Here is a 24,886-nt window from a genome sequence, read left to right on the forward strand (position 1 = left end):
CAAAAAAAAACATTCTCGTTGTGTGTATTCTAAACATGCCTTGATTAATTTCGCTTTGGAAAATAACGGCCTTCGTGTCCATTTAACATTTATAAGTTTAATGCGATTAAAGTCTAGACGACATGGAATATGTATGTATATGTTCTGCTTGTATTTCGAATTACATGACGCAAAAGTTTTTGCCTGCACAAATTCATTAAATAGTCTTGAGAGTTTCTAATAGATTTATTTATATGCCAATGGAAATCATGCGACTGCAAAATTTCACTCAACGATATTTGTTTTTTTTTTGTTGTTATTATTCACAACAAAACGATCATGTTTTTATATGCTCGTTCCTACCCAGTTTACGAGACGTTTCTCTTAATAAAAATTGTACATAATGCAAGAAACGTTGATGACATTCGTCACACAAAGTTAAACAACATTTGTTATGAATTCGACTTAAATAGGTGATTTTTACATTTAGCCAATTCTTTTTTAAACAAAATAATTGTCCTGAACATATATTTTCTACAGTGCTTTATGGTAAATTATAAAGTTAAGCAACGTTTTTTATCAATTGCACTTAAATGGGTGACTTTTACTTTTACCAATTTAACTTAAACAAAAGTTTATTTACACAGAAACATATGTTTAATGTATTTTTTTTAAACTTTTATTATATATTCACAAACTGCCAACATCTCTGGCTATAAGTTGAATGTTGTATTTTTTTTAATTACATTTTACATCTTTTAAATTTATTTGATAGGTGATTGATAGATGATTTTGTAATTTTTAAGGAAACAAATTTACCTGAAAATCTTGCATTTCTTAAATTAATTTGAGATAATTTAAGTATTAAGCAACGTTTTTAAACCTATTTGCCTCACGACTCAATATACTGAGGGGTTTTCTGCAGTTTTTCGCTTTGACACAAGGTGACAGCTGTCATTTTACGACCCATTAAAAAAATATTACGTCTCAATTTTTGGGTTACGATTCGCGACGCATAGGTTGAGAAGCGCTGTGGTTTACCTACAGAAAGTTAAGCAACGTATTTTGAGAATAGTAATTGGAAAGATGATTTTGCATTTAGATAACTTTCTATAATAAATTATAACTAACGATTTTTGTATCAAATCTATAAATCGGCATATAAATATGTAAAGTACGTTAGTTACAATAATTCAATAAGATAGATATTTCTAATGCCATTTCTAAGAGCGAAAAATGATTTTTTATAATTTAGTTAAAAAAAATCTCGATTACTTAATTATTTTAACGTCGAGTTAATTAAGTTGATAATCATATCGTTTTTCATTAGCATCAGACGGTAATTCCGGTAAAATAAATTATGAAATGTAGATTAATTGTTTGCTCTTCGAATTCAACCTTGGGTGTATTGGCTAATGATCTAATTATATTTTGTATGTTTTTTTTATAATGTAAGGTATAATTAATTAGTGTTTAAATCTTAACATTTCAATGTCTTTCATTAATATTATTTCTGTTTATTGAATTTTTTCATAGCAATAATATTGTTGTTTGTTAAAAACGATGTTTTTCTTCATTTTTTCAAATCTCATTTTGTACGGTTTTAATTGTGGTCATTTAATTCCTCAATTAGTCCGGTTTAAAACAGTTAACGGAACCGATTACCCGCACTGTGCGAAGTGTTGTGTTGTTTTTTTTTTAAACCAAACAACGTAGTTTATGTAATATTTCGATTATTAAGAAGTTATGAATTTCGGGTCGTGATTTCAGTTGGCTTAGAGCAAAATTGGAGTCGACTTGACATTGACCGAGTTCGTTTAAAGTTTAGTTTTTTTTTTGTGCCGACGAAAGTGAAGAAAGTGATACGAGATGCAACAACAACAACAAATTGAAATTCATCTTAGTAATTGTGTGAACGTGGAAAAGTCACCATTCACAAGAGATATCCAATTGCCGACTTATATTCAAGAAACATTGGCAATTGGCTGCAACCCACTAATGGATACGATCCGAAATGTGTCAAAACTCGGAGTTTATATCATGCGAATGGATCGAGGATTCTCTTAATATAATTACGGCCATCTGGTATCTGTCGTCACTTGAAGCCAGTAGCGTACACACACATTTACGTTGTTGCTTTTTTTTTCTTCCTTCTTTCATCTTCTTTTCCTCGTCGACATTTTAAGTGCTGACTTAATCTAAAGTACAGAGCTGCTGTTTCTCCCTCCCCCTACTCCTCACGGTTGCTCTTCTTAACTCAGAAGCAAAGGCGTCTCAGATCCTGCAAGATAAACGTAATTGTCATTTGACCCGATGACGTCACGCGAAATTACTTAACATTCGGCGCGCACCGAAACACTGAAATGTTCGTACTTGAAAGTGTTTTGATGGTTTATGAAACGTACTCCGTACATGTGTGTTGCAGCTGAATAATTGCTGTCTCAGCTCAAATTATATATTTTTCGAATTAAGTACGAAATGTTGAAATTTAGGGTTAAATTAATTTATGTTTTTTAATGACTTTTAATTGGTTTCTTAGCAACGATCAAAATTACCTCTGTTTCCGTTTAGAATTTTCATTGTTTTTTCACATATATTTAAGCTCGAATTTCGAACGAAATACATGAAAATATTAAAAGAAAGCTAAAATTTTAATTCTCTTTCAATTTTCTGATTTATCTCACATAGAATTGTTCAAATATTTAAAAAAAACGCAAATTCAGGACGAAATCAATTAAATTTTCCTTAACATTTAATTGGTTTCCTAGCAACGATCTTTATTTAGATTTATCTTTCGTAAAGCTGAAATAATAAAGAGATAAAGAAATACACAAATTTGGGACAATATAAATGATTTTTTCAGTGACATTTCAATTGATTTTTAATTGGTTACTTAGCAACTATCAATAACAACTGCTGCCTTTCTCGCTTTATTTCATACATAATTCTTACTTTGCAATTTGTAGGTGACAAAGAAGAAGAAAGTTGTAACAAAATAATTGAATAATCGTGTTTTTTGCCACATAGAATTTAGCTCAAATATTAAAAACAACGCGATTTAAGGATTAAATATTAAAAAAAATTTTGATGTATCTTTCGTAAAGCTGAAATAACAAAAGAAATATACAAATTTATGACAATATAAATGATTTTTTCAGTGACGTTCCAATTTATTTTTAATTGGTTACTTAGCAACGATCAATAACAACTCTATCTTTCTCGCTTTATTTCATACATAATTCTTACTTTACTTTTCGCAAAAGATAGAGAAGAAAGTTGTAACAACGTAAATAATAATTGTAGTAATTGAATAATTGCGTATTGCAACAAATAATTTAGCTCAAATTTAGGACAATATAAATGATTCTTTCAGTGACATTTCAATTAATTTTTAATTGGTTACTTAGCAACGATCAATAACAACTCTATCTTTCTCGCTTTATTTCATACAGAATTCTTACTTTAATTTTCGCAGAAGATAGAGAAAAAAGTTGTAACAACGTAAATAATAATTGTAGTAATTGAATAATTGCGTTTTGCAACAAATAATTTAGCTCAAATATTAAAAAAACTCGATTTAAGGACTAAAATATTAAAACATTCTGATATTAACCATGTAATGTTCAAATTCAGGACGAAATCAATTAAATTTTCCGTGTCATTTCAATTGAAATTGAATTGGTTTCCTTTATTTTGATTTACCTTTCGTAAAGTTGAAATAATAAAAAAAAATATATAAATTTAGGACAATATAAATAATTCTTTCAGTGACATTTCAATTGACTTTTAATTAGTTACTTAGCAACGATCAATAAGAACTCCTACCTTTCTCGCTTTATTTCATACATAATTCTTACTTTACAATAAATTTATAGGTGACAAAGAAGAAAGTTGTAACAAAGTAATTGAATAATCAGGTTTTTTGCCACATATAATTTAGCTCAAATATTAAAAACAACGCGATTTAAGGACTAAAACATTCTGATATTAACGATGTAATGTTCAAATTCAGGACGAAATCAATTAAATTTTCCGTGACATTTCCATTAAAATTGAATTGGTTTCCTTTATTTTGATGTATCTTTCGTAAAGTTGAAGTAATAAAAAAAATACACAAATTTAGGACAATATAAATGATTCTTTCAGTGACATTTCAATTTATTTTTAATTGATAACTTAGCAACGATCAATAACAACTCTATCTTTCTCGCTTTATTTCATACAGAATTCTTACTTTACTTTTCACAAAAAATAGAGAAAAAAGTTGTAACAACGTAAATAATAATTGTAAGTAATTGAATAATCGTGTTTATTTTTTTCTCTCTCTTTTGATTGCCATTCCAAGCGCATTTTTTATTTTCATTTTTGTGTTCGAGTGTCCTTGCGTTTCCGTTTCTCATCGAGTTTCAAACGGTACTGAATATATGGATTTCCTGCAATTGAAACCTAAAGAAAAATATGTACAGTTCTTTCCCTCCGTCTTTTTATACGGACTTTCCATCGACGGATGCTGCTTTTAAAAATAAATTTATATTACTCCTTCGTGCTCTTAAGAAGTTCACTTCTGTATGTTTACGTTTACATTTGAAGAAATATCGATTTGAGAGGAAGAAATTCACACAATTTATATGTGCTTTTAAGAAGTTCAGTTTTTTTTCTATGTTCAAATTTATTTTCGTGGTAATAAAATAAAGATTTGAGAAGAAGAGAAAATTTTTCAAGCTTTGTAGAAAAGTTTATATTTTCGTAGTAAAGAAATGTCGATTTTGAGAAGAAATTATTTACAGAATTTATATTACTTCTTTTATATTTTCATCAGAATAGTGAAGAAATGTTATCGATTGAGAGGAAGAAATTTACACACAATCGAATGATTTTCTACCGCGAACAGCTGTGCGCGTTTTATGCAAAGATTGCGATCGCAACAAAAGATCCTCTGGTCGCAATTTACATTTCGTGGATCGCTCAGTCTTTGTCCTAAGACAACTTGAAGCAAATAATTCTAAGTCCATTACATTTAAAAAAGTTTATTACAAATTAATTTCATATTGTTTTTTAAACTATATACTTTTTTTTACATTTTAAGTTTACTTGTAGTAATATGAATCTGATGAGTAAAATTGTTAAAAATGCTTTACACATAATTTCCCATTCATACAAACCTTAAAATTTGTAGAAAAACATTTTCTTAAGACGAAATACGTTAACTTTATTTGAATTTATATCGATTTACAATTTAATTTGAAAAAAACTTTAGAGAATTGTAGAGAAATAAAGCTATTAATCGATTTGTGGAAGGCCACGGTCATGAACCGCTTTTGTCTGGCTTTCGCTGCTCAATAAATGAGTTTGTTTCTCTGCGACACAAAGGACGAATTGACCGTTTTGAGTGTAGTAACCCCCCTTCAGAAAGGGAACAGAAAACTCTTAGGAGACAGACGGACTTTATCTGAACATCAGAAAATGCAAGTTTAAACTCGTCTATTGACACAAAGAAGGTATAAATACACTTATAATATGCTCCTCCTCCGGAGACATCATTACCTTTTGTTACGCTCACTTATCTTCTTGATGGTTTGCCAAAAAATAATTTGATTTTATCTACCAACTAATTATGTCATAAATTTTAGTTTTCTTTAATATTTTTTTATTTCATACGTTTTGTAGAAAAATAGATTTTCCACGAATCCAGCGATTCTCAAACTGTGGGTCGCGAAATGACAGCTGTCAAAGTGTCACAATTTTGTATTATAAACAATTGAGTCTTGGTACAACTGCAAACAATAGTGTTCATAATTATTGAGAAATTAACGAAAACGTATATTCAGTCTTATTCACACACTTTTATTGTATAATCTCATTTTTGACAAGGAATTTCTGGACATTGAAAACAGATGCAGCTATGAGTTTACGATCATTTTATTTGATATAGTTTTAGCTCCAACTTGCATACTTAATATTGTAAATGACTTTTATAACTATTGAGAAATTAACGAAAATGTAAGGACATTACAATTCAAACTTTTAATTTTATAATCTCATCTTTGACAACGAATTACTGGACATTGAAAACAGATACAGCTTTGAGCTTACGATCATTTCATTTGATATAGTTTTATCTCCAACTTGCATACTTAATATTGTAAATGACTTTTATGACTATTAAGAAAATAACGAAAATGTAAGGACACTACAAATCTCAAACTTATAATTTTATAACCTCATCTTCGACAACGAATTACAAGATATTGAAAACTAATACAGCTTTGTACTTATGATTATTTTATTTGGTGTAGTTTCAGCTTTAATTTGCATGTTTAATATTATAAATAAGACTGATGATTATCGAGGAATCAACAAAAATTTATGAATGCGCTTAAAATTTACTAAATGTCACAATTTTGTATTATAAACAATTGAGTCTTGGTACAACCTGGATCGCAAAATGGTGAAAAAACGCTGCTTTTAACAACATTTAAATTCCTATTTTTATTGTTGAACCTGACCTAAGACTTTCACAGCAAAACGTCCTCGATTTTAATACTAAAATCTGTTTGCTTTTTATGATAAACTTTGTTCAAATGTCATTACCACATACAAAAAAAAAACTATACAATTTCAAGCTAAATATAGTAATGTTTTAATCTATTGAATAATACTTAATTTGCATTGTTAAAAATGAATATGAAATTCACAATTTGCATTTATATTGCATAAATCATACAAAATTATCCAACTTTTTTTTTCATTTCTGAAGAATAAACAGTAAATTTTCACTTAATATTTATTATCAACGTTTTTATTGTAATTTTGAAAATATTTTGTTATTTCAATTAATTTTCTGATTATTGTCTCATGATTATTACGTAACAAAAATATTGTTTTAAAGTTCTTTTTTCTTGTTACAACAGTAATCCATAGGTAATAGTGATATTTCCAAGGAAACCATATCGAATAACACACAATGTTACAACAAGTAATTCACATACACATCCGATTTGTGTATTATAGCAACGACCTTAACTGCTTTATAAATACACGCAATATTGATTTCTGTTATTAAGGTTTCTTTTAGCAAACAAACAAATAATACGAGAAGAAAAAAAGTACGTCTCTTCGTCGCGTCGTGTGCTAATAATTACGTTCCCGGAACGAGTGTGAATATCCCGTCGTGAGACTAATTGAACATTGTTTAATTTGGAAGACTTATTCTGTTACTTTATTACTTTTCAAATGCTAAACAAAATAATTAAATACTTTAGCAGTTAATAATGGAAATTGTTTTTTACATACCTCAACTTTGTCTGAAAATTACTAGAAATTCCATAGAGACACACCTAAATATTATCATTTTATTTCATATAGTTTTCTCTTTAATTTTCTTCTACAATATTATAAATAATGTTCATAATTATTGAGAAATTAACGAAAACGTATATTCTGCCTTATTCACATAAAAGTGTGTTGTATAACCTCATTTTTGACAAAGAATTTCTGGACATTGAAATCAGATACAGCTTTGAGCTTATGATCTTTTTATTTGTCATAGTTTTACCCTCAACTTGCATTCTTAATATTATAAATGACTTTTTTGACTATTGAGAAATTAAGGAAAATGTAAGGACACTACAATTCGCAAACTTATAATTTTATAACCTCATATTTGACAACGAATTACTGAACATTGAAAACAGTTACAGCTTTGAGCTTACGATCATTTTATTTGATATAGTTTTATCTCCAACTTGCATACTTAATATTATAAATGACTTTTATGACTATTGAGAAATTAAGGAAAATGTAAGGAAACTACAATTCGCAAACTTATAATTTTATAACCTCATCTTTGACAACGAATTACTGGACATTGAAAACAAATGCAGCTTTGTACTTATGATTATTTTATTTCCTGTAGTTTCAGCTTTAATTTGCATGTTTAATATTATAAATAAGACTGATGATTATCGAGGAATCAACAAAAATCTATCAATACGCTTAAAATTTACTGTAAATTCATAACGTAATTATAAATTTATAAATTATATGACACGATAATTTCATTATAAATGCGAAATTGATGTAACCTTTGAACGATGCAAATAAAATGATTGCTTAGAAACTGCGACCAACAATATTATTTAACGCGATTCCATGGTAACGCTCATTAATTACCCTCAATTAGCATAGTTAAAAGTGAAACGAGGCGTCACTGCATCGTTTGCATTAACAACAAAAGTGAAACAATTAAAATAGGAAAACAATGCAATGCATTGTCGAACGGAATGGATGCACTCATTCAATATCTAAGTTATTTAACTTTAGATATTGCATGAAAGTCCATTCCAACTGTTGTCGTTTTCGATTCAATTTGATTCGTGTCGTTGGTGCGCGCGCGAGAACAAGAAACTTGTTCGAAATGCATACGGCACGAATCGAAATGCAATAAATAGATGCCATCACGTCCTCCTTCACCTGATATAAATAAATCGAGATGGGCGATTCTTTCTGTTCTCCGCAGCAGGAATTTTTTGTTTCAAGAATTATGCAATTTCGAAATTAATAGCGTTCATAGCAATAATAGCAGCAGTAGCAGCAGCAACCTTCGAGTGAGAGTCCACCGATGTTTCCAGCGAATTTCGTATTACTTCATCGTTCTGCTATTTATATTTATACATATATGTACGACGTCGACGACTGCAGATCGGCCGACGCGAAAAACCAACAATAATAACAGAATGTTTACGGAACGAGATTAGTTCATTAGGAGGCGATCATAACTGGATGTGTGATTATTACTCGAGTGCTATTTTAAGGCACCGACCGGGATTGAGATTAAGCATGTGCGTGTACTTGTTTTGGTTAACTATATAGTAATTAGTGCACAGAGTTTCCTGCTTCTTTTTTTTTTCTTCTTGCTAATACATGTTGCTTCTTTTTTTTCTCTTTCGGTGTATGTTTGCGTGTTTACGTTATCCGATGAACACATGCTCGAGCTGAAAGTTATTGTTGTTTGTTGCTTTCTTTGCAGATCCGTTGAGCGATGTCGGGCTTGACGTTGTCCAGCAGCTCCGGAGGGCCGACGACAGGTGTACCGAAAGGTGCAGTGGAGTTCACTGAAAGTTCTGGTAGAGCTCTGAAGTTGCAGACCGATGGACCGCACCTGGTCAGCATGGGTGGGGACAGGCTCAGCACCGCGGTCACTCTGCATCCCTTACCTTCAGGTAAACCTACAAATCTGCCGGCAGCAACTATTCACAATAAAAATCGTAACAGTTATAACTACACTTTCTATGGTCGCTGAGTGGTGTAAAAGTGCGTTTACTGCTGCATCAAGTTGTATGGGATTATAAACAGGGGTAGGACAAATACAGATATTTTTACATTCCTTCAATTTACAGAAAACTCTGCAAGTTGTAAAAGTAACGTGTTGTTTTTATTATCATTACTTCAAAGTATTTACACTGTCAAACTTTTTTTTTCTTTTCAAACTACTCAAATTATTTATATTTACATTGGTAATAATAATATTGATTTCCATTCTTGAGAAATTCAATTGTAAACATTTCGAAAATCATGAATTCTTCTGTTATTTTATACAAAATTATTCCAATTTTTGTATAGCATAGCATTGCAACTGTCATTAGTAACTTAGCAACCACAGAGCGTCCTTAGCAATAGCGGTACCGTCTTTAGTAACAAGGATAACGTTCTTAGTAACTTAGCAACAACGAATAATTTCTTGTTTTAATGAAAACTTAATTGAGAATTATAACCACAAATAAATTTACAATATCTTAGATTAAAGTTCAGTTTAAAAGATAATATCTTGAGTAAAATAAATTTCTACAGACTTTGAAATAATTTTGCAATCATCTGGTTTTTTGTAAAATGCTTCGATTTCCTCCTTTCAAAAATCAACAAGGATGATTCAATAGAATTGAATAACCGCAACAATTGTCTTCAGTAATCTATGCTTCATGAATATACGAAAAAATATGCCAATTCATTCGAATTGATTTTTCTTGTATTTTCATTCAATAAAATTTTCTCATTTCCCAATAACGGTTACTTAATATATCTTTGCTATTATTCAAATTGTTAATTAAAATTATTTCAGTGCAATTCATTGGATTTTTCTAATTAATTCTTTACTTGTAAATACTTCTGGTTTCTTACATTTAAAATCGGCAACCCAATTAACAATTGTTAATATATTCTAAGAAATATATTCTAAGAATTTCGTGTCTTTCGTTTATTATGAGGAATAAATTGGATTAATTCAGTAATTAATCTCAAAAATAATTCTTTATAATCATTTCAAAGATGATAAGATTGTTTATAAATGTTGCTGTAGTTAATATTAAGTTTACTCATATTTATCATAATTTGTTATGTGTTAATATTATTGAAATCTATAATGATCTGTTACCTAGACAACAGTAATTTAATAATGTAATAACTGCTTGTAACTGAAGAGCTTCCGAGAGTAGAAATCACTTAAGCTCTTCGGAAAGGAAGGAACCCCTTCGATAAGAAGTGGAGGAGGCCAGGAAGTGCTTTTCAAAAACAAGTAGACGTTAAGGAGGAAGGACAAGTTGTTAATTAGTAAAATACAAATTGTGAGTCGGTCGTAGGTGTTTTCGTGTGTATATATTTATAAATATGCCTATGTACGTTTCTAAATTTAAAACGTTCGCATTACTCTAAATCCGGTGCTCGTTGTGTTACGCCAAGTGAAGGGGGAAATTAATGAAGAAGCAAAAAAAAAAGATGAGTTTGAAGTTGTGGTGGTGTAGTAGCAGCATGGAAGAGCGGAAGATGAAAAGCCGCATGCGGTGGAGTCCGAAAAAACATTACCGAATCTATATTAGAATATGAGTGCAGCAGATGAGAGGAAGAGTAAAACACGAAGCGAAATGAAATGAAGAAAGCGAGAGGACAGGAAACGACGCAAAGGAAAAGAGCGTTTGGGCATTAATTTAGCCTGCGGTAATTAAGTTCGTCTTGGACTCATTGTCGGGCATATTTTTAGTGCGCGCCCGCCGATGATCATCATTATCATGACCGTCTATGTTGTGTGCGTGCGGAGGTTCAGGTTCAACAAGACAAACTGTCTCGGATGATGCATTATTTTAGGCACCTGAATGAAGACGGATATAGATTTTTGGAACGTAGCTCTTGTAGTCTCTTGTATTTAATACAATTTATATGTACCTCAGGGACAACCGACAAACAAATCACAATTAGGGTAAAGTTTTGCTGATTCGATTTATATACATTTTTTTTTCTGAATGGAATGAGAATGCGTACGTTGCAGGCAGGGGGATTCCATTTAAGTCACCACTACTCACTCGCACGATATTGTCTGGGGTCATGACTCATTCGAAACGTTTTTCCCTCCATCCAACTACACCATACAACAATGGGTCCGTCTCTATTTTCCCCAAATAGCTGTTGTATTTGAACGCATTGAATTCATCGCGTATTATAAATAGATTCGCATCCGCTTTTACAAACAAATGGTTGAATTAGATTTTGTGCTTCGCATTTGAGCCACAACGTACACGTACGTACGAAGGCTCAAATGAAATAGATAATTTGCAATTCTGAAATTAGTTTTTAGTCCGGTTCCCAGAAACTCGACCGTTTGTAAACATCATTTAATCGTTCTTCTCGCTATATCCAGATGACTCAATCATCATAACACTTTTACCATTATTTATATTATATACATTTCAAATTCACATCTGGATTGAATCATAATTAGACATTTAACATATTTATATCAATGTTAAATTTTAAGTATTTTAAGTAATTTAAGATAAAAATTATTTTGTGTAGAAACAATGAAAGTCATCATAGACATATTGATATAAATTGTTGAAAATATATTTTTTTAGTTTTATTAATCCTTTGAAATATGTAAATAGAAACAAAATGCACGATTCTAATCGTTATATGAATTCATATTTAATTACAAGTTGTTTATTGACATTTCATTGTTTATTAATTACAAAGAACAATTGAATAGACAGGCATAAGCGATTATGTTGACATATTGTTTTTTTTAATTTTCATTTTATTATTTTAATTAATTGCATGTAAAAATGTAAAAACATGAAAATTATAATCAAAAAATTAATTTAAAATTATTTTTTCTCTATTTATTAAACAATTGCAAGAAACAAATGAACGGACAAAAAGTAATTAAATTACAAGTTGATTTTTGCAAATTTAATTTTGTATTGTTTATTATTTCCTTTATTACAAAATTGAACATTCAAAATTATAAAGTAACAAAATTCCATTAAATCAAATGTTTTTAAAAAACTATTCAATATAACATGAACATTCACTCATCTTATATTAGAATTCGCTGTTGTATATAAACAACATGAAAGATAATTAATCCAGGTGTTTTCTTTTTGTCTAAAACTTAATACTTCTCTTCGTAAACGATCTCTTCTCACGTCCGGTAATTACGCACAAAAGTAGATTGGATAAGGTGATTAAATGGGATAGCGGCTTACGTTCATCATCCTCTCTAGATTGTTTTTTTTTCTTCTTCAACTTCTTATTCGTGTCTTCCTCGCGCCCCAACACTTCAAAAGAAAACGATTGAAGAGTGCCGCTGTTGCGGATGACTCTTGGATATAAATAAAGCGAGGTTTGATGCTGCCTGCCATTTCGACCAGATCGAATCTCATCATCGTTTATTTAAAGATCTTCGATGCGTTTTGCCTCTCATTATTACCTAATTATCGCAGTCATCATTTCATAATGGTAGTAATTTTTCAAGTTCATTAGAACACGATTGTTTAATAATAATAATAAAAAATGAATCTACTTTTACATTTTAAATATGGAAACATTTTGTTTTTAATTGTTTATTGACAAAGTATGAAAGTCTTATATAAGTTAAGTAAAGTGTTGCATAAATTTATAATTAAATAAAAAACTAGAATCTAGTTTGTGTACGCCAATCTAAATATTGACAGTTTTGAAGAACTCTCGTCGTTTATTCTCATCGCATCTTTGATGTTTTGCTTATCGTTATTAACTAATTATCACTGTCATTATTAAATAATTGTGATGTCGCCTAGAAGACGATTGTTAATTACAAAAATAAAATCTAGTTTGTTTGCGTCAAAATGGATGTGGATATGTTGTTGACAGTTTTTAACTAACTTTAACAATGGAAGTTAAGTTAATTGGAAATATTACAAAATTGGTTCACTTTATTAATTAATGATTAATATAATGATTTTATATAGATTAATAATTGTTAATTATGTTAATAGTGATATAATCAAAACAGATATTAATGTTGATTGATATATCTAGGTTTGAAACTTTCTGTCAAAATTGAATGTACTTGAAGAGTGGGAGGTAGCAATAAAGTGAATACCTGCTAGAGGTATGCCTGTAAACTTATCGTTTATTGGAGGGGATACTATTATTTCCACGAAGGGTTGCGTTTTCGAGATTTCAATGCTCACTATTGGTACTTGTTTCAGGTATAATCACTTTAGGTAGCAGTCCAAAAGTGGATATAAATGTGCAAGGAACGGGCGTGCTGCCAGTGCATTGCCACATCGAGAACGTTGAGGGTGTAGTGACCATTTACCCGACTTCAGGACAAGTTTGCATCGATGGTGTTGCAACAGCTGAGCCATCTAGATTAACGCAAGGTATACTATTATCGATACTATTATTTCAAACGTAAAATAATGTACGTTGTTTCTGTTTCAAGGTGTTATTCTGACGATAGGACGTTCGAATTACATGCGATTCAATCATCCGGCCGAAGCGAAATTGATGAAATCGGTGCTTCCGAACTCCCGGATATCTATGGCCCCATTTCCATTCGATAACGTGATGTACCTGCAGAAGCAGTCCAACAAAAAGCCTCCGGTGGCGCCGAGGAGGAGTCCCCGAGAATCTATGTCCGATGAGGAACCTCCATCCAACATCATGACGAAGGTGTCGAAATTCGAATACTTAGCAGCTCAGAACTTCAGGAAGAGCATCTCGCCGAAAGTGTTTTCCGCCAATTTAGTTACAGTGAATACTCCAGCTAAAGACGTGCTCGGGAAGGCGCCTCCGGATTTGCACAATTTCGCAAAGAACATTTCGCAACCGGCTGTGAATTACTCGGATTCGGGATTCGAGGAGAAACAGAAGAACAAGACGCCCGATAGGCAGATCTTCGGCTGCAAGTCTCCCGCGTACGTGAACGTCGCTATAAACGAGGGCAAGAGCATAAACAACAAGGTGGTTCTGTTCGAGAATGGAAGCGCGCCCAAACCGCAGAATATTAATCACGAGCAACCGCACGAGTTGAACAACATCACGAGGAACTACAATCCTTCGACGACTCCGACACACAAGAACACCAATGTCAGCCACGGTCTGAACAAACCGCATTGCAGGAGTGTCACACCTACGTCGAGCGGCGATAGAACGGATCAGCAGAGGTTGAGTGGATCTCTCGGCGATCTTACCGCAAACAATTTTGAGAGTCTGGCGGTGCGGAAGAATGAGGCGGAAATCAGGAGGAATCAAGTGAGTTTTACGATTACTCTGATTATATGAGGTCAATCAAATGTTATCGTTAATAACAAATGTTTCAGGCGCAAGTGGATAGGATTAAGGAGCAGGAAATCGAGAAGGCGGAGCAGGTGAGGTTGGAGGAGATACTGAACATGTGCGCAGAGTACGACAAACAAGTACAGTGCGAGAAGTCGATGAAGCCGACACCGAATAGGTAAATAGAAATATTCTTATCTGGTTATCATCATCATAGTTTACACACGTTGACTAATCGTAACCGTTATATATATATATATATATTACATATATTTTGTTTTGCAATGTGTTTGAATCAGGATAAAAACGAACGGTTCACTGCCAAGAGATAAACGTACTTGCATTTCGCCTAATCTGCTGAGCTCGCCGGGCGGTGGATCGCCTTTACACAGCAGCTCTCCCAGCCAATCTAAAGACAATACAGTCTTCAAATTCGAGGTGGATAAACCGAACAATCACTCGTACGAGAACGTTTCCATCAACCACAATCACCAGGTGTATTACGAAACCGTCGAGATTCGTAAGCACAATATCGGGGAGGAAGGAAAGAATTGCATGAGCACCTACGAGAACGTCTCCATCAGCAACAACGGAATTCCGCATTTCCCGCAATCCCCGAGGACCAGAATCAAGACGTTCGTCACTACGAATAAAGAAAGGTGAGATTCAATTATACCGCAGAACCGTGTCCATATCTCTCGTCTAATGCCGATTACGTGAGCTGTACTCTCTTTAAATGCAGTCACTTCCTTTTCCTGATTTATTACCTTGATAAATTCACAAACGTAATAACTCAAAGCTTCTAATTAATTACACATTATAATATTGTATTATCTTAATTGAAACGAAATTTTATAAACTTAAGTCGGTTTTATAGATTAACAGTCAATACACATGAAGCCTATCTTAATATTTCCTGGAGAAAGCTATTATAATCTCTTCTATGCTCTCAATTAGTGTACATTTTTATTGGTATTATATCATGCAGCAACTGCAGTCTTTTCAATTAATTGAATACAATTATTGCTTCTACAAAGTATAAAGAAAACATAGATATAATATATCGAAAATGTAATATGATTTTATTTGTTGTTTTTTTTTTCAGTCCAACAAAGTATGAACTATTGGATAGAAATGAGCAGAACAGAGATCTAAGCAACAAACATCTGGACTCGACTTCGAATTTCAAATCGAAAACGCTGCCTCCGAAATTCATTTTGGCGATGAAAGAAGAGAAGGATTACATCCTTCAATTGGAAAACTACGAGAATCTCACGCTGAACAACCACAGCGCCAGCCTCTCGAATAATTTAAATGTTTCACAGGAAATAGGAAGCAATGACATGATTGGTCGTATCGATAGGGATGCAAATGTCCAGAAGATACAAGCGTTGCGTTCGGACCGAAAAGAGAAGTTGAACGCGATCACCAGTCTTAAGAGACAAATGGCCGAGATCGAGAGTCACGGAGAGGAATTGTGCCGAGAGGTATTTATACAATTATAAATTATGGTTAACAGTTTAAAAAACATTTTTTGTTTTTCTATTATTCGTTTAGCTCGAATTGGAGAAGGCTTTAATAGTGGGTGAATATAAATCCAAAGAGTTGGAGATCGAGAAATTGGAGCTGCGCAAAGAGCAGTTGATGAAGCGCGCTTTACGCTTAGACGAAAAGATGAATGAAAGTCAGGTGATTCAGGAGGAGGACCAAAAGATGTGCAAGGAAAAGTTGTTGGATGCTCAAGAGAATTTAAGCACTATAGAGCTTAAGCTTTCAATATTACCTAAAAGCACTCCCGATTACGACACCACCTTCGATGAGCTTCTCTTAGCTCAGGAGGTCCTCGATACGGAACGGAAGACCTTCGAAGACCTGGAGTTCCATCATTTGGAGGAGGAAGCGGATTGGCTGGCGAGTCGCGAGGAAATCCAAAGGGAAATCCTGGAATTAACCAAACGCATAGACGAATTGTCGCACCAGATAAACGATTTGGATAAGGAGAAGACTGTAACGACGAACGTGAACGCTAAGGAGTACAAAAAGATCGAAGAGAAGAGGCTGGACTTCTCGAGGAAGATCGAGGAGATCCGCAATCAAATTAAAATTATAGATGCAGAGCTCAGCGCGCTGAACAACAAAGAGTCTGACGATGAGGTGTCGACGGACAGCGACAGTGATAAAACGAAGGACACCTCCGAGGGGCGATTGCTCTCCGATTCTTCTCTGAACCAAATAAGCGATCTGAGCTGCTCGTACATCATAAGCAGCACGAAACTCATCGAGGAAGACTTCAACATGTCGCAATCGTTCAACGAGAAATTGTTCATGGACAAGTCGGTTTTGGACGATGGTTTAGGTACGTTTTATCACTTTTAATCTCCTCCGAACTGTTTACTTAACGATTGCCTTTTTAACACGCAGGTAAAAAAATCCCTAGTCAAGACGATATCGATCGCATCAGCAAAATCACCATAGATGCTCCCATTAATATGGTGGAGGATAGTAGAGGATCGCTGGGCAGGAAGACCATCGAGTCTCTTAAAGAGATTGAAAGAAACAGGCAGTTACATTTAGTCCAACAAGGTACGTGTCTTACTGTATTAACGCTACTTTCCAATTAGCGCGTAACCAACTTTTTGTGATAACACTAATTTGTTAATATGATAATTTCAGGCTCTCAAGTGATAGAAAACGAAAGACGGAGAGTATTAGCACTTAAGCAGAAAGTACAAAACGAGGTTCGCTCGAAATGGGCGCAGAGGAAGCAAGATTGCCTATCCTACAACTCCACCGGTTCAGATGAAACTCCAAATGAGTAAGTTTTGTTTGTAATCTTCAATACTAAAGTCATACCATTATCAAATGTAACTGAAAATTCAACTTCCCTTTGTCTCGATATGACACATAGAACCTTGATTCGGGATGAATAATAACAGTATTGTTAATTATTTCGAACTTCATACATTACAACAAAAAATCTCAAATTTAGTTTATATTCTGTAAGTATGCATTTTTCCTTAAAGTTAATAACGATTAGGAAACAAGTTTATTAACTATCAATAAATAAATAATTACATATATTATACAACCAATTTTTTTTCTTATCTCTCAAATTTAATACATATAAAAATTCCATTCAATGATTCTTCAATAAACAAATTAATTATATTACAAATTTATAAGAATTTAACAAAATATAGTTGATTAAAGTAAATTTTAAAAATGTAGCAATGATATGTATGAGTGTAAAGTTCACCAAAAACACACTTTAAGGATGCAAAAGCACGACGTTATTAACAATTTCTATTCTCGTACCTAAGTAAACCTAAGCTTGACTTGCCAAAAACACAGCTTAGCAACAAAAAAAACGAGTTTATAAACAAACACAATATTTAGAATTAGAATGCGTTTTGAGAGCCTCAGAGTTTATGATTAATAAAATACGCCGGGATTACGTGACTCTCACACGTAAATATATAACCTTTTTCATCCGGATTTTCCCGTTCATCAAAAAAAGAACGCACACTTTCTAAACAGCTTGAAAAATGTAGCTTATTACCGCCAAAATCACAGCACGTTTTCTTATTTATTGCATTTTCATTCAAAATAATTTCCTGAAATTGTTTGATTGTGTAATAATCTCATTTCTTTAGCATCAGATTCTAAATACAGGAAGTACCTTGACCTATAAAGTCATCGATGCCCTGTATTCCTTTCCTTTTTAGAAACAATGTGACCTTGTCCATGTGAAATATCTAAATATTATATATATAAAAACACTTTTAAAAATAGAACTAAATCGCGTGAAATAGTTTAAACATTTATCCAATTTCTAAGTTGTTTCTTTTAAAAAACAAGCTTAATTTTGCACATTATTCAATTAAATTGAATTGCAGCAATTTGCTAAGCATATTATATCATTTATGCGCATATTAAGAACATGCTATATATTGTGTTGAAAAAAACCGTAACACATTTCGTGTAATAAAAAAAAACACACACTCATGTTATAAAATCATCAACATTATTATGTTTACATATTGGGGAGATTAGAGAGGAACACCTGTTTGCATAATAAACATCGCTTCTTCGTGCGGACTTTTGACGCGCGCGTTATTTCGAAGCGCTTTTATCTAGTATAGTAGTAGCATTTACTGCAAATTCAAAATGCAGAAACTTGTATGTAGTCTAAAATCGGCGCGCGCGTGATCAAAATATTATAATAAGCGTTACATAAAAGATAAGGATCTTATCGTCGAGCTAAGAGATACATAAATTTTTCTGTCAGTCGCGAAGGTCTCGAAAGCAGTCAAGTGTCCCGAAAAAAAAACTTGGCAGTTTAACATTAAATAATAACATATAGAAAATGGAAAACATACAGAACGGTTTGGACTATTTGAAAAAGAGATTTAAGTAAGTGCGAACACGAAGTTAAGTGGTTATTGTTTACGTTTCCTTAAGACTAAAAATTGCGCATAAACGCTCGAGTTTATTATTTATCAAGTGCGAACGTGTTATTTGTTGTGCGGCTACGAAATGAATGAGGTTTTGGCTCGGAAACTCCTATACATTTTATGTCCTGTCCGAGTAAAATTAAACCACAACAAATAATCGCGTTTTTCTCGCCGAATTGATTGCATTTGCAAACATCATCTTCTACGTTTCTTTTAAACATTAGTTTTGTCGTCCTTTCCAATTAATATTAATAATATACCGGTTTTTTTGTATGCTGTTGTTTCGTATGTATGAGATATGTTAAGTGCGCGATGGCAATGGAAAAGTAAATAACAGAAAAAAATGACCTTTTCTGTTTCTAGTATTATATTACATAACGCTTTATTCTGTAGAGTTGTCCAGAGTCCGAAATTCGCGTCTCTCTTGCATTTAATGTCGAAATCAAATTTAAAACCAATTGCAATTATTAACACGTAATTTAAAAATTCACTTTCGCGTGGGAAAATCCTCTACATCTAATTCCAATTTCGAAAGCGACTCCATCACAATTTCTAAAGTATGTTACTTTTCAATTAGTTTTTTTTTGTGAAGATGATCGCGGTCTATTAATAATCCTCGCTCGATTATATACTATAAAGACGTCCGACGCTGTTCACCTGTTATCCAATTTTTGGAAATTATCCAACAAAAAAAAAGAGAAATAACGAGACGCAAGTGACATTGGCGCATCTTATTACTCGCCGCAATTATTCTCTCACTTTTTTTTGTTGTTGTTGGGTCATCATTAATTCTCTTCTGGTCTCTTGTTACAGGATAATGGAGAACGAGCAGAAACTCGACGCATCCGACGCGACTTCCGGCGATTTAGTCTGCAACAAATTAAGTCCATCTCCCACCCAGGTGAGTTAATAATTATTACAAAAAAAAATAATTCTATTTATAAGTGAAATACACTTAAAAGAAATACTAAAATTTCTAAACTTTTCTATACGAAAATAGCAAATTTCATAATGTATTTAAAGTACAATGCACTCGTTAAAACCTAAAAATAGTGCAGCACAATCCAAATTTACTTATTTTTAAACAATTTTACGTGTTTTTTTCTTTCTTTCTAATTCGCTTCGTGTTTCTAATTTGTTTCGAAATGTTTACGCGATTAACCTTTTTTTTTGTTCAATGATGATCTTCTCGCTGTAAATATTTGGATTCGCGAATTTTACTGCCAGTTACCTGAACGTTACGATTGTCCCATTCATAAACTGTTCGTCATAAAAAAAGGAAAGAAAAAAGTCTATAAAGTCGTGCGTAATTTATAAATTTACATGAGCGAAGTGAGGAAATTGAATGATTGCAACTCCAATTCGGTCCACTTGCATCTCTCGCTCCGATTTATGTGTTTGTTTTTGTTTGTTTTGTTTTTTCGAGTGCGCATAACTGGTGGATGCTCTCATTCGAACATTGATTGATTTACTCCTTGGATTACGGCCACTCGCTATAAAATTTGGGTGCTAAACTGTTGAAATGTTTATTTTTAAATTTTCGACAATAAATTCTTTCATTTTTTTTTAATATATTTTCGTAAATGCACAAATAAACGAAAAGGCTCTGAGATATTGAAAGACACATATTTGCACATTAACAAGTATTCAAATTCATTCTAAGAACTAATTAATCTATTTTTCATATAATTTCCATTCAAATAAATTGTCCATTGTGCAAATCGTTGTTATTCTTCAATTGGAATTAATGTCATTTGAAAATAGAAATGCACGTAGAGAAAACTGGCAGCATAATAACACACTAAACTAATATTCGTAGTTTCTCTGCATACGAAACTGCATGTAAATGAAATGAGTACAAGCCGTGTTTTCCTCTCGTTCGAAAATTTTTGACGAACGAAAATATTGACAGTTTCGCTAAAAGCAGACGGATTTTTGTTTTATTTAGCTGCAGCAGTTTCGAAGCAATACGCATTGGCTTCTTGATGCGAAGAACATTGATATAAAAATTCTAGACGCGAATAACATCGTTTCTTTGGATAAATAAGAGTCCTGAAATAACACTTATTTGCAGAAAAGAAGATAAATTCGGTTATAACAAGATTAATAATAATTCGGTTATAATGACGTAAATTATTATATAAATGTTGTAATGTTACCTTGGTTACAACGTCATTTGTTTGTAATATTATTACAAAAGCTTTGTTTTGTTTTTTTTTACCATATTTTCGTTTCATTTTAATTTCGCTCTAATGAGAGAGTTCACTTTCTACTTTCAATTAAAACGGTTCACTCGACGCACAGTTATGTCATTACCGAAGTTTTTAACCGTAAGCGTAGAAATAGAAATAATTTTTTAGTCAAATTTTACCACACGAAAATTCACTTTATTTAATCAATTGAGGAAAACGGTTGTTCCGATCAGTCCGGATTCACTATAGTACGGTTTTAAAATTTCAAAACAAACCAAATTTTAATTGAGTTGCTGTATGCAGATTTATAATTATTATTGATATTGTCGTTAAGATTTATTTAATAACATTGTCAAGCTATAGGAAACACACATTTAGTGTTAAGTAAGAGATGCGTTTATAGTGAAATTAGAATATTGTGCTGCAGTGATGTAATATGTAAATCTGTATTGATTTATGCATTGATGTCAATTAGATTTTGGTTTTTAACGTAAATCGAAGATGATAAATAATTTGTTAGAAGGAAATGGGTAAAATGCCAACTATTGGAGCAATTACCTCCAGAAATATACTACGTACGGATATCGCAAGAACCGGTGACACTTTTAGTTCATACAACGATTTACGATCCGAAAAACAAGGTCATCTAAGTCATATTTGTACTAGATCAATTCAAGATAATTGAGTTTTTGATTAAGGTTTTTCTTTTAATAATTTGATTTTTAGATTTTCTATTTTTTAAACGAAATTTACAACTATTTCTTTAAATAAATATATTTAATAATACATTAAATCATACATCAAAAGTAAATAATCATAACTTAATGTATACTTGTTATAATTTCAAATAAATCTAATTGAGTTTAATTAATGTTTATGTAATGTTGCAACGTCCATAAATAATTCTAACTATTTGGGTAATATGAAAAATTTATACTTTTTTTTTACTTGCCAATATTTATACGACTTTAGAAATACGACTGTATTTTTTTGCATATCGAAACCCGTTTTTTTAAAATGTGTTTATTGATTCACGTAAATCAACTAATTAATTTCGTAAGTTTGTAAACGAATGGAGAGGATTGACGTAAATCTGTTTGCTAATTGAATATATTCGAAAGGAAATATTTCCAGGAATTTTAAGCTTATTCATTCCAAGAAATTAGTTTAATGCATATTTTTATAATTATATATATATATATTGCACATCAATAATTTTATTTAAATGAAACTTTACTTTTGCTGCTAAAAAAATACATTTAATATTTTAAACTTTTAAAAGTATTCATTGACTTTTCGATGATTTTGTAGCTTGAAACCAAAGTTTTTTTGTTCATTGTTAACTTTACATAATTTTAACAAAAATTTACCATTTTAATCGACGCTTTATTATTTGTATTATGTTCATTAAACTTGAGTAGAAAAAATTACAAAGTTTTATGTTATTTTAACATTTTCAATAATTCTACTAATGATATTTTTTTTATTGACATTAAAATATCATTTTTACCTTGTAAATTGAATAGAATAATTCTATGAATTTTCTAAAAAATTAAGTACAAAAAATCTACTTATTTAGGCTGAAAACTTACAGTATTTTATTTATTTATTTACAAATCTTAATTGCTAATTATATCCAAAACGCCAAAGTATTCTTGTCCACGGAGACGGAGTTATAGTTAACATTTATAATGTTAGGTTGAAAATCTATCAAATTATATTTGTTGGTGCTTAGTTTTTGTAATTAACGCGTTATTTGTGTTTGGCACTAATGGGTAAACCTCGGCGCTTTCCAAGAAAATAAATGAACGAGCATTTAGCACTTTGCGGAATGAAAGCCCATTGATCATGAAATGTGTGTGTGTGTATGAGAGAGAATTTGTAATAGTTGATTGACGGTTGTTCCGTTGCCAATTGGAATGTTGACGATTGCGTAAAGTCTGCACATATAGGAAACAACAGCAAATTCTTATTAATAGCCGAAGATTGCAGTTAACTGCACTTCGTTGTCTTCGGCGTTACGCTAAGACCTATTTTCGTTTTGGCAGAGTGCATCGCGAATGATGGTGGACCGCATGATCATCATCATCATCGTGTCTTCAGCTTATGCATAGAGGAGAGAAGCGTAGGTGCTCTTGCATATCCCGTTGTAATTATTTACTCGTTTATTTCGTATTTTGAAACGGAGAGGAAGGGGGACCTCTTCTCCGTCGGATTATATATACCAAGGGGGAAGGAGGGGAGCTGTTGTGGAAGAGGGGGCGCGTTTATGTGTGGACCAGAATTGGTAGAATAATGCGTTTCGTAGTCGAATTTGATTCATTCATTCATTGGACGCGTTTGCTCGTATAATTCTTTCCGTTTCGATATACATTTACACCGGACATTCGGGGTTTTGCTGTGACCGCGAGCGACTGTGCTGATTACGCCGCATCAACTATATAGACTATTAAGGACGGACGGACATAAATAGAGATAGAGTACGTGCATTGTCCAGACATCATCATCATCATGTCCCTCTGGATGAACTATATTAAAATCGGGTACACCGAGAGGAAGTACAAGAAGATGCAGCGCTATTCATCATACGTAGTGAGTGACAATAATTTTACACATAATTGAACCGAATATCACTTACATCTCGAATACATCTTATATAACAATTATTTTTAAAGTGGTTTCATGTAAAAAGAAAAATCGTTGCGATCCAATTCTGTCTCAGATAATAATAGTAATCAGCCGTACACCTTTTAATAGAATGACAAAACATACACACTTTATACTTTTATAAAGAGAACGTCATGGAAATCAAAGAAATTTATTGGTTACTGCTTACAATAATTATCTCCATAACAACCAAACAAATAAAGTAAAAACACGTAACATTAATTTACATTCTTCATACATGCTAATCTTCGTTTTAAAGAAAATGTCTTAATTTGTTTGGTTTTAATATTTAATGTTTAAAATAACAAATCCATAATTATCAACTCTCCTATGATTAAACGTAAAAATACAATTTACTAATTTGTTTAATAAGCTAATATAAATACAAAAATATTGACTATAACAATCATATTTATCAAAAAATATATTTACGTAAATATCAGGAATTGATGGATATTTATTAAAAATTGATTTATTCTTATTGATGAATGTTTTCATTGAATCTATATAAACGTAAACATAATTAAAAAAATGCATTTTAAGTATCAATCGAGTTCACAATAATATTTTTGCAATTGAATCCAAATGATAAACAAAAAACATGCTTTTCAATTGAAAGTCTTTTATTGATTCTCAGAATAACTTATTAATAACTTTCGTAAATAAATTTCAATTTATTTTTAATTTTCATTGATAATTTTCACTCTTATTCAAATTTTACTAACTAAAATTCATCAATTTATCATAAATACATATACTTTCTAGTTTTAGAATTTTAAGTACTTAAAAATTTCTAAACTTAAAACGATGAATTAATGATGTCCAATTATATCTGAAATCAAACACAATTTGTGAGAAGTGCTGAAATGATTAATCAAGAGTAAACAACGTTTTCTACTTTAAATTCGATTATCAAATTAATTAGATATCGCTTCATAAACTATGTTAATGTGTTTACTCATTAGAATATATCGAAGAAATCACTCAGAAGTTATCCATTATTTA

General features: G+C 31.8%; 1 protein-coding gene across 2 annotated transcripts in view; it reads left to right on the plus strand.

Moving 5' to 3' along the window:
- LOC108557981 (pleckstrin homology-like domain family B member 1) overlaps positions 1-24,886 on the plus strand; it is a 40,282-nt gene that overhangs the window by 11,089 nt on the left and 4,307 nt on the right. The window contains exons 1-11 of one of the 2 annotated variants that reach the window (XM_017914739.1): positions 8,661-8,819; positions 9,008-9,200; positions 13,497-13,670; positions 13,733-14,544; positions 14,613-14,746; positions 14,868-15,227; positions 15,674-16,055; positions 16,126-16,924; positions 16,990-17,151; positions 17,242-17,383; positions 19,836-19,923. In XM_017914739.1, coding sequence (XP_017770228.1) covers positions 9,020-9,200; positions 13,497-13,670; positions 13,733-14,544; positions 14,613-14,746; positions 14,868-15,227; positions 15,674-16,055; positions 16,126-16,924; positions 16,990-17,151; positions 17,242-17,383; positions 19,836-19,923 — 3,234 coding nt within the window. In that variant the 5' untranslated portion in view covers positions 8,661-8,819; positions 9,008-9,019. Of the gene's footprint in view, positions 1-8,660; positions 8,820-9,007; positions 9,201-13,496; positions 13,671-13,732; positions 14,545-14,612; positions 14,747-14,867; positions 15,228-15,673; positions 16,056-16,125; positions 16,925-16,989; positions 17,152-17,241; positions 17,384-19,835; positions 19,924-24,886 lie in introns of those variants that run through there. The other variant, XM_017914738.1, reaches the window with a different exon arrangement.

The sequence above is a fragment of the Nicrophorus vespilloides genome, unplaced genomic scaffold, assembly GCF_001412225.1.
Source record: "Nicrophorus vespilloides isolate i.1.1-1 unplaced genomic scaffold, Nicve_v1.0, whole genome shotgun sequence".
In the NCBI taxonomy this organism is placed as follows: Eukaryota; Metazoa; Arthropoda; class Insecta; order Coleoptera; family Silphidae; genus Nicrophorus; species Nicrophorus vespilloides.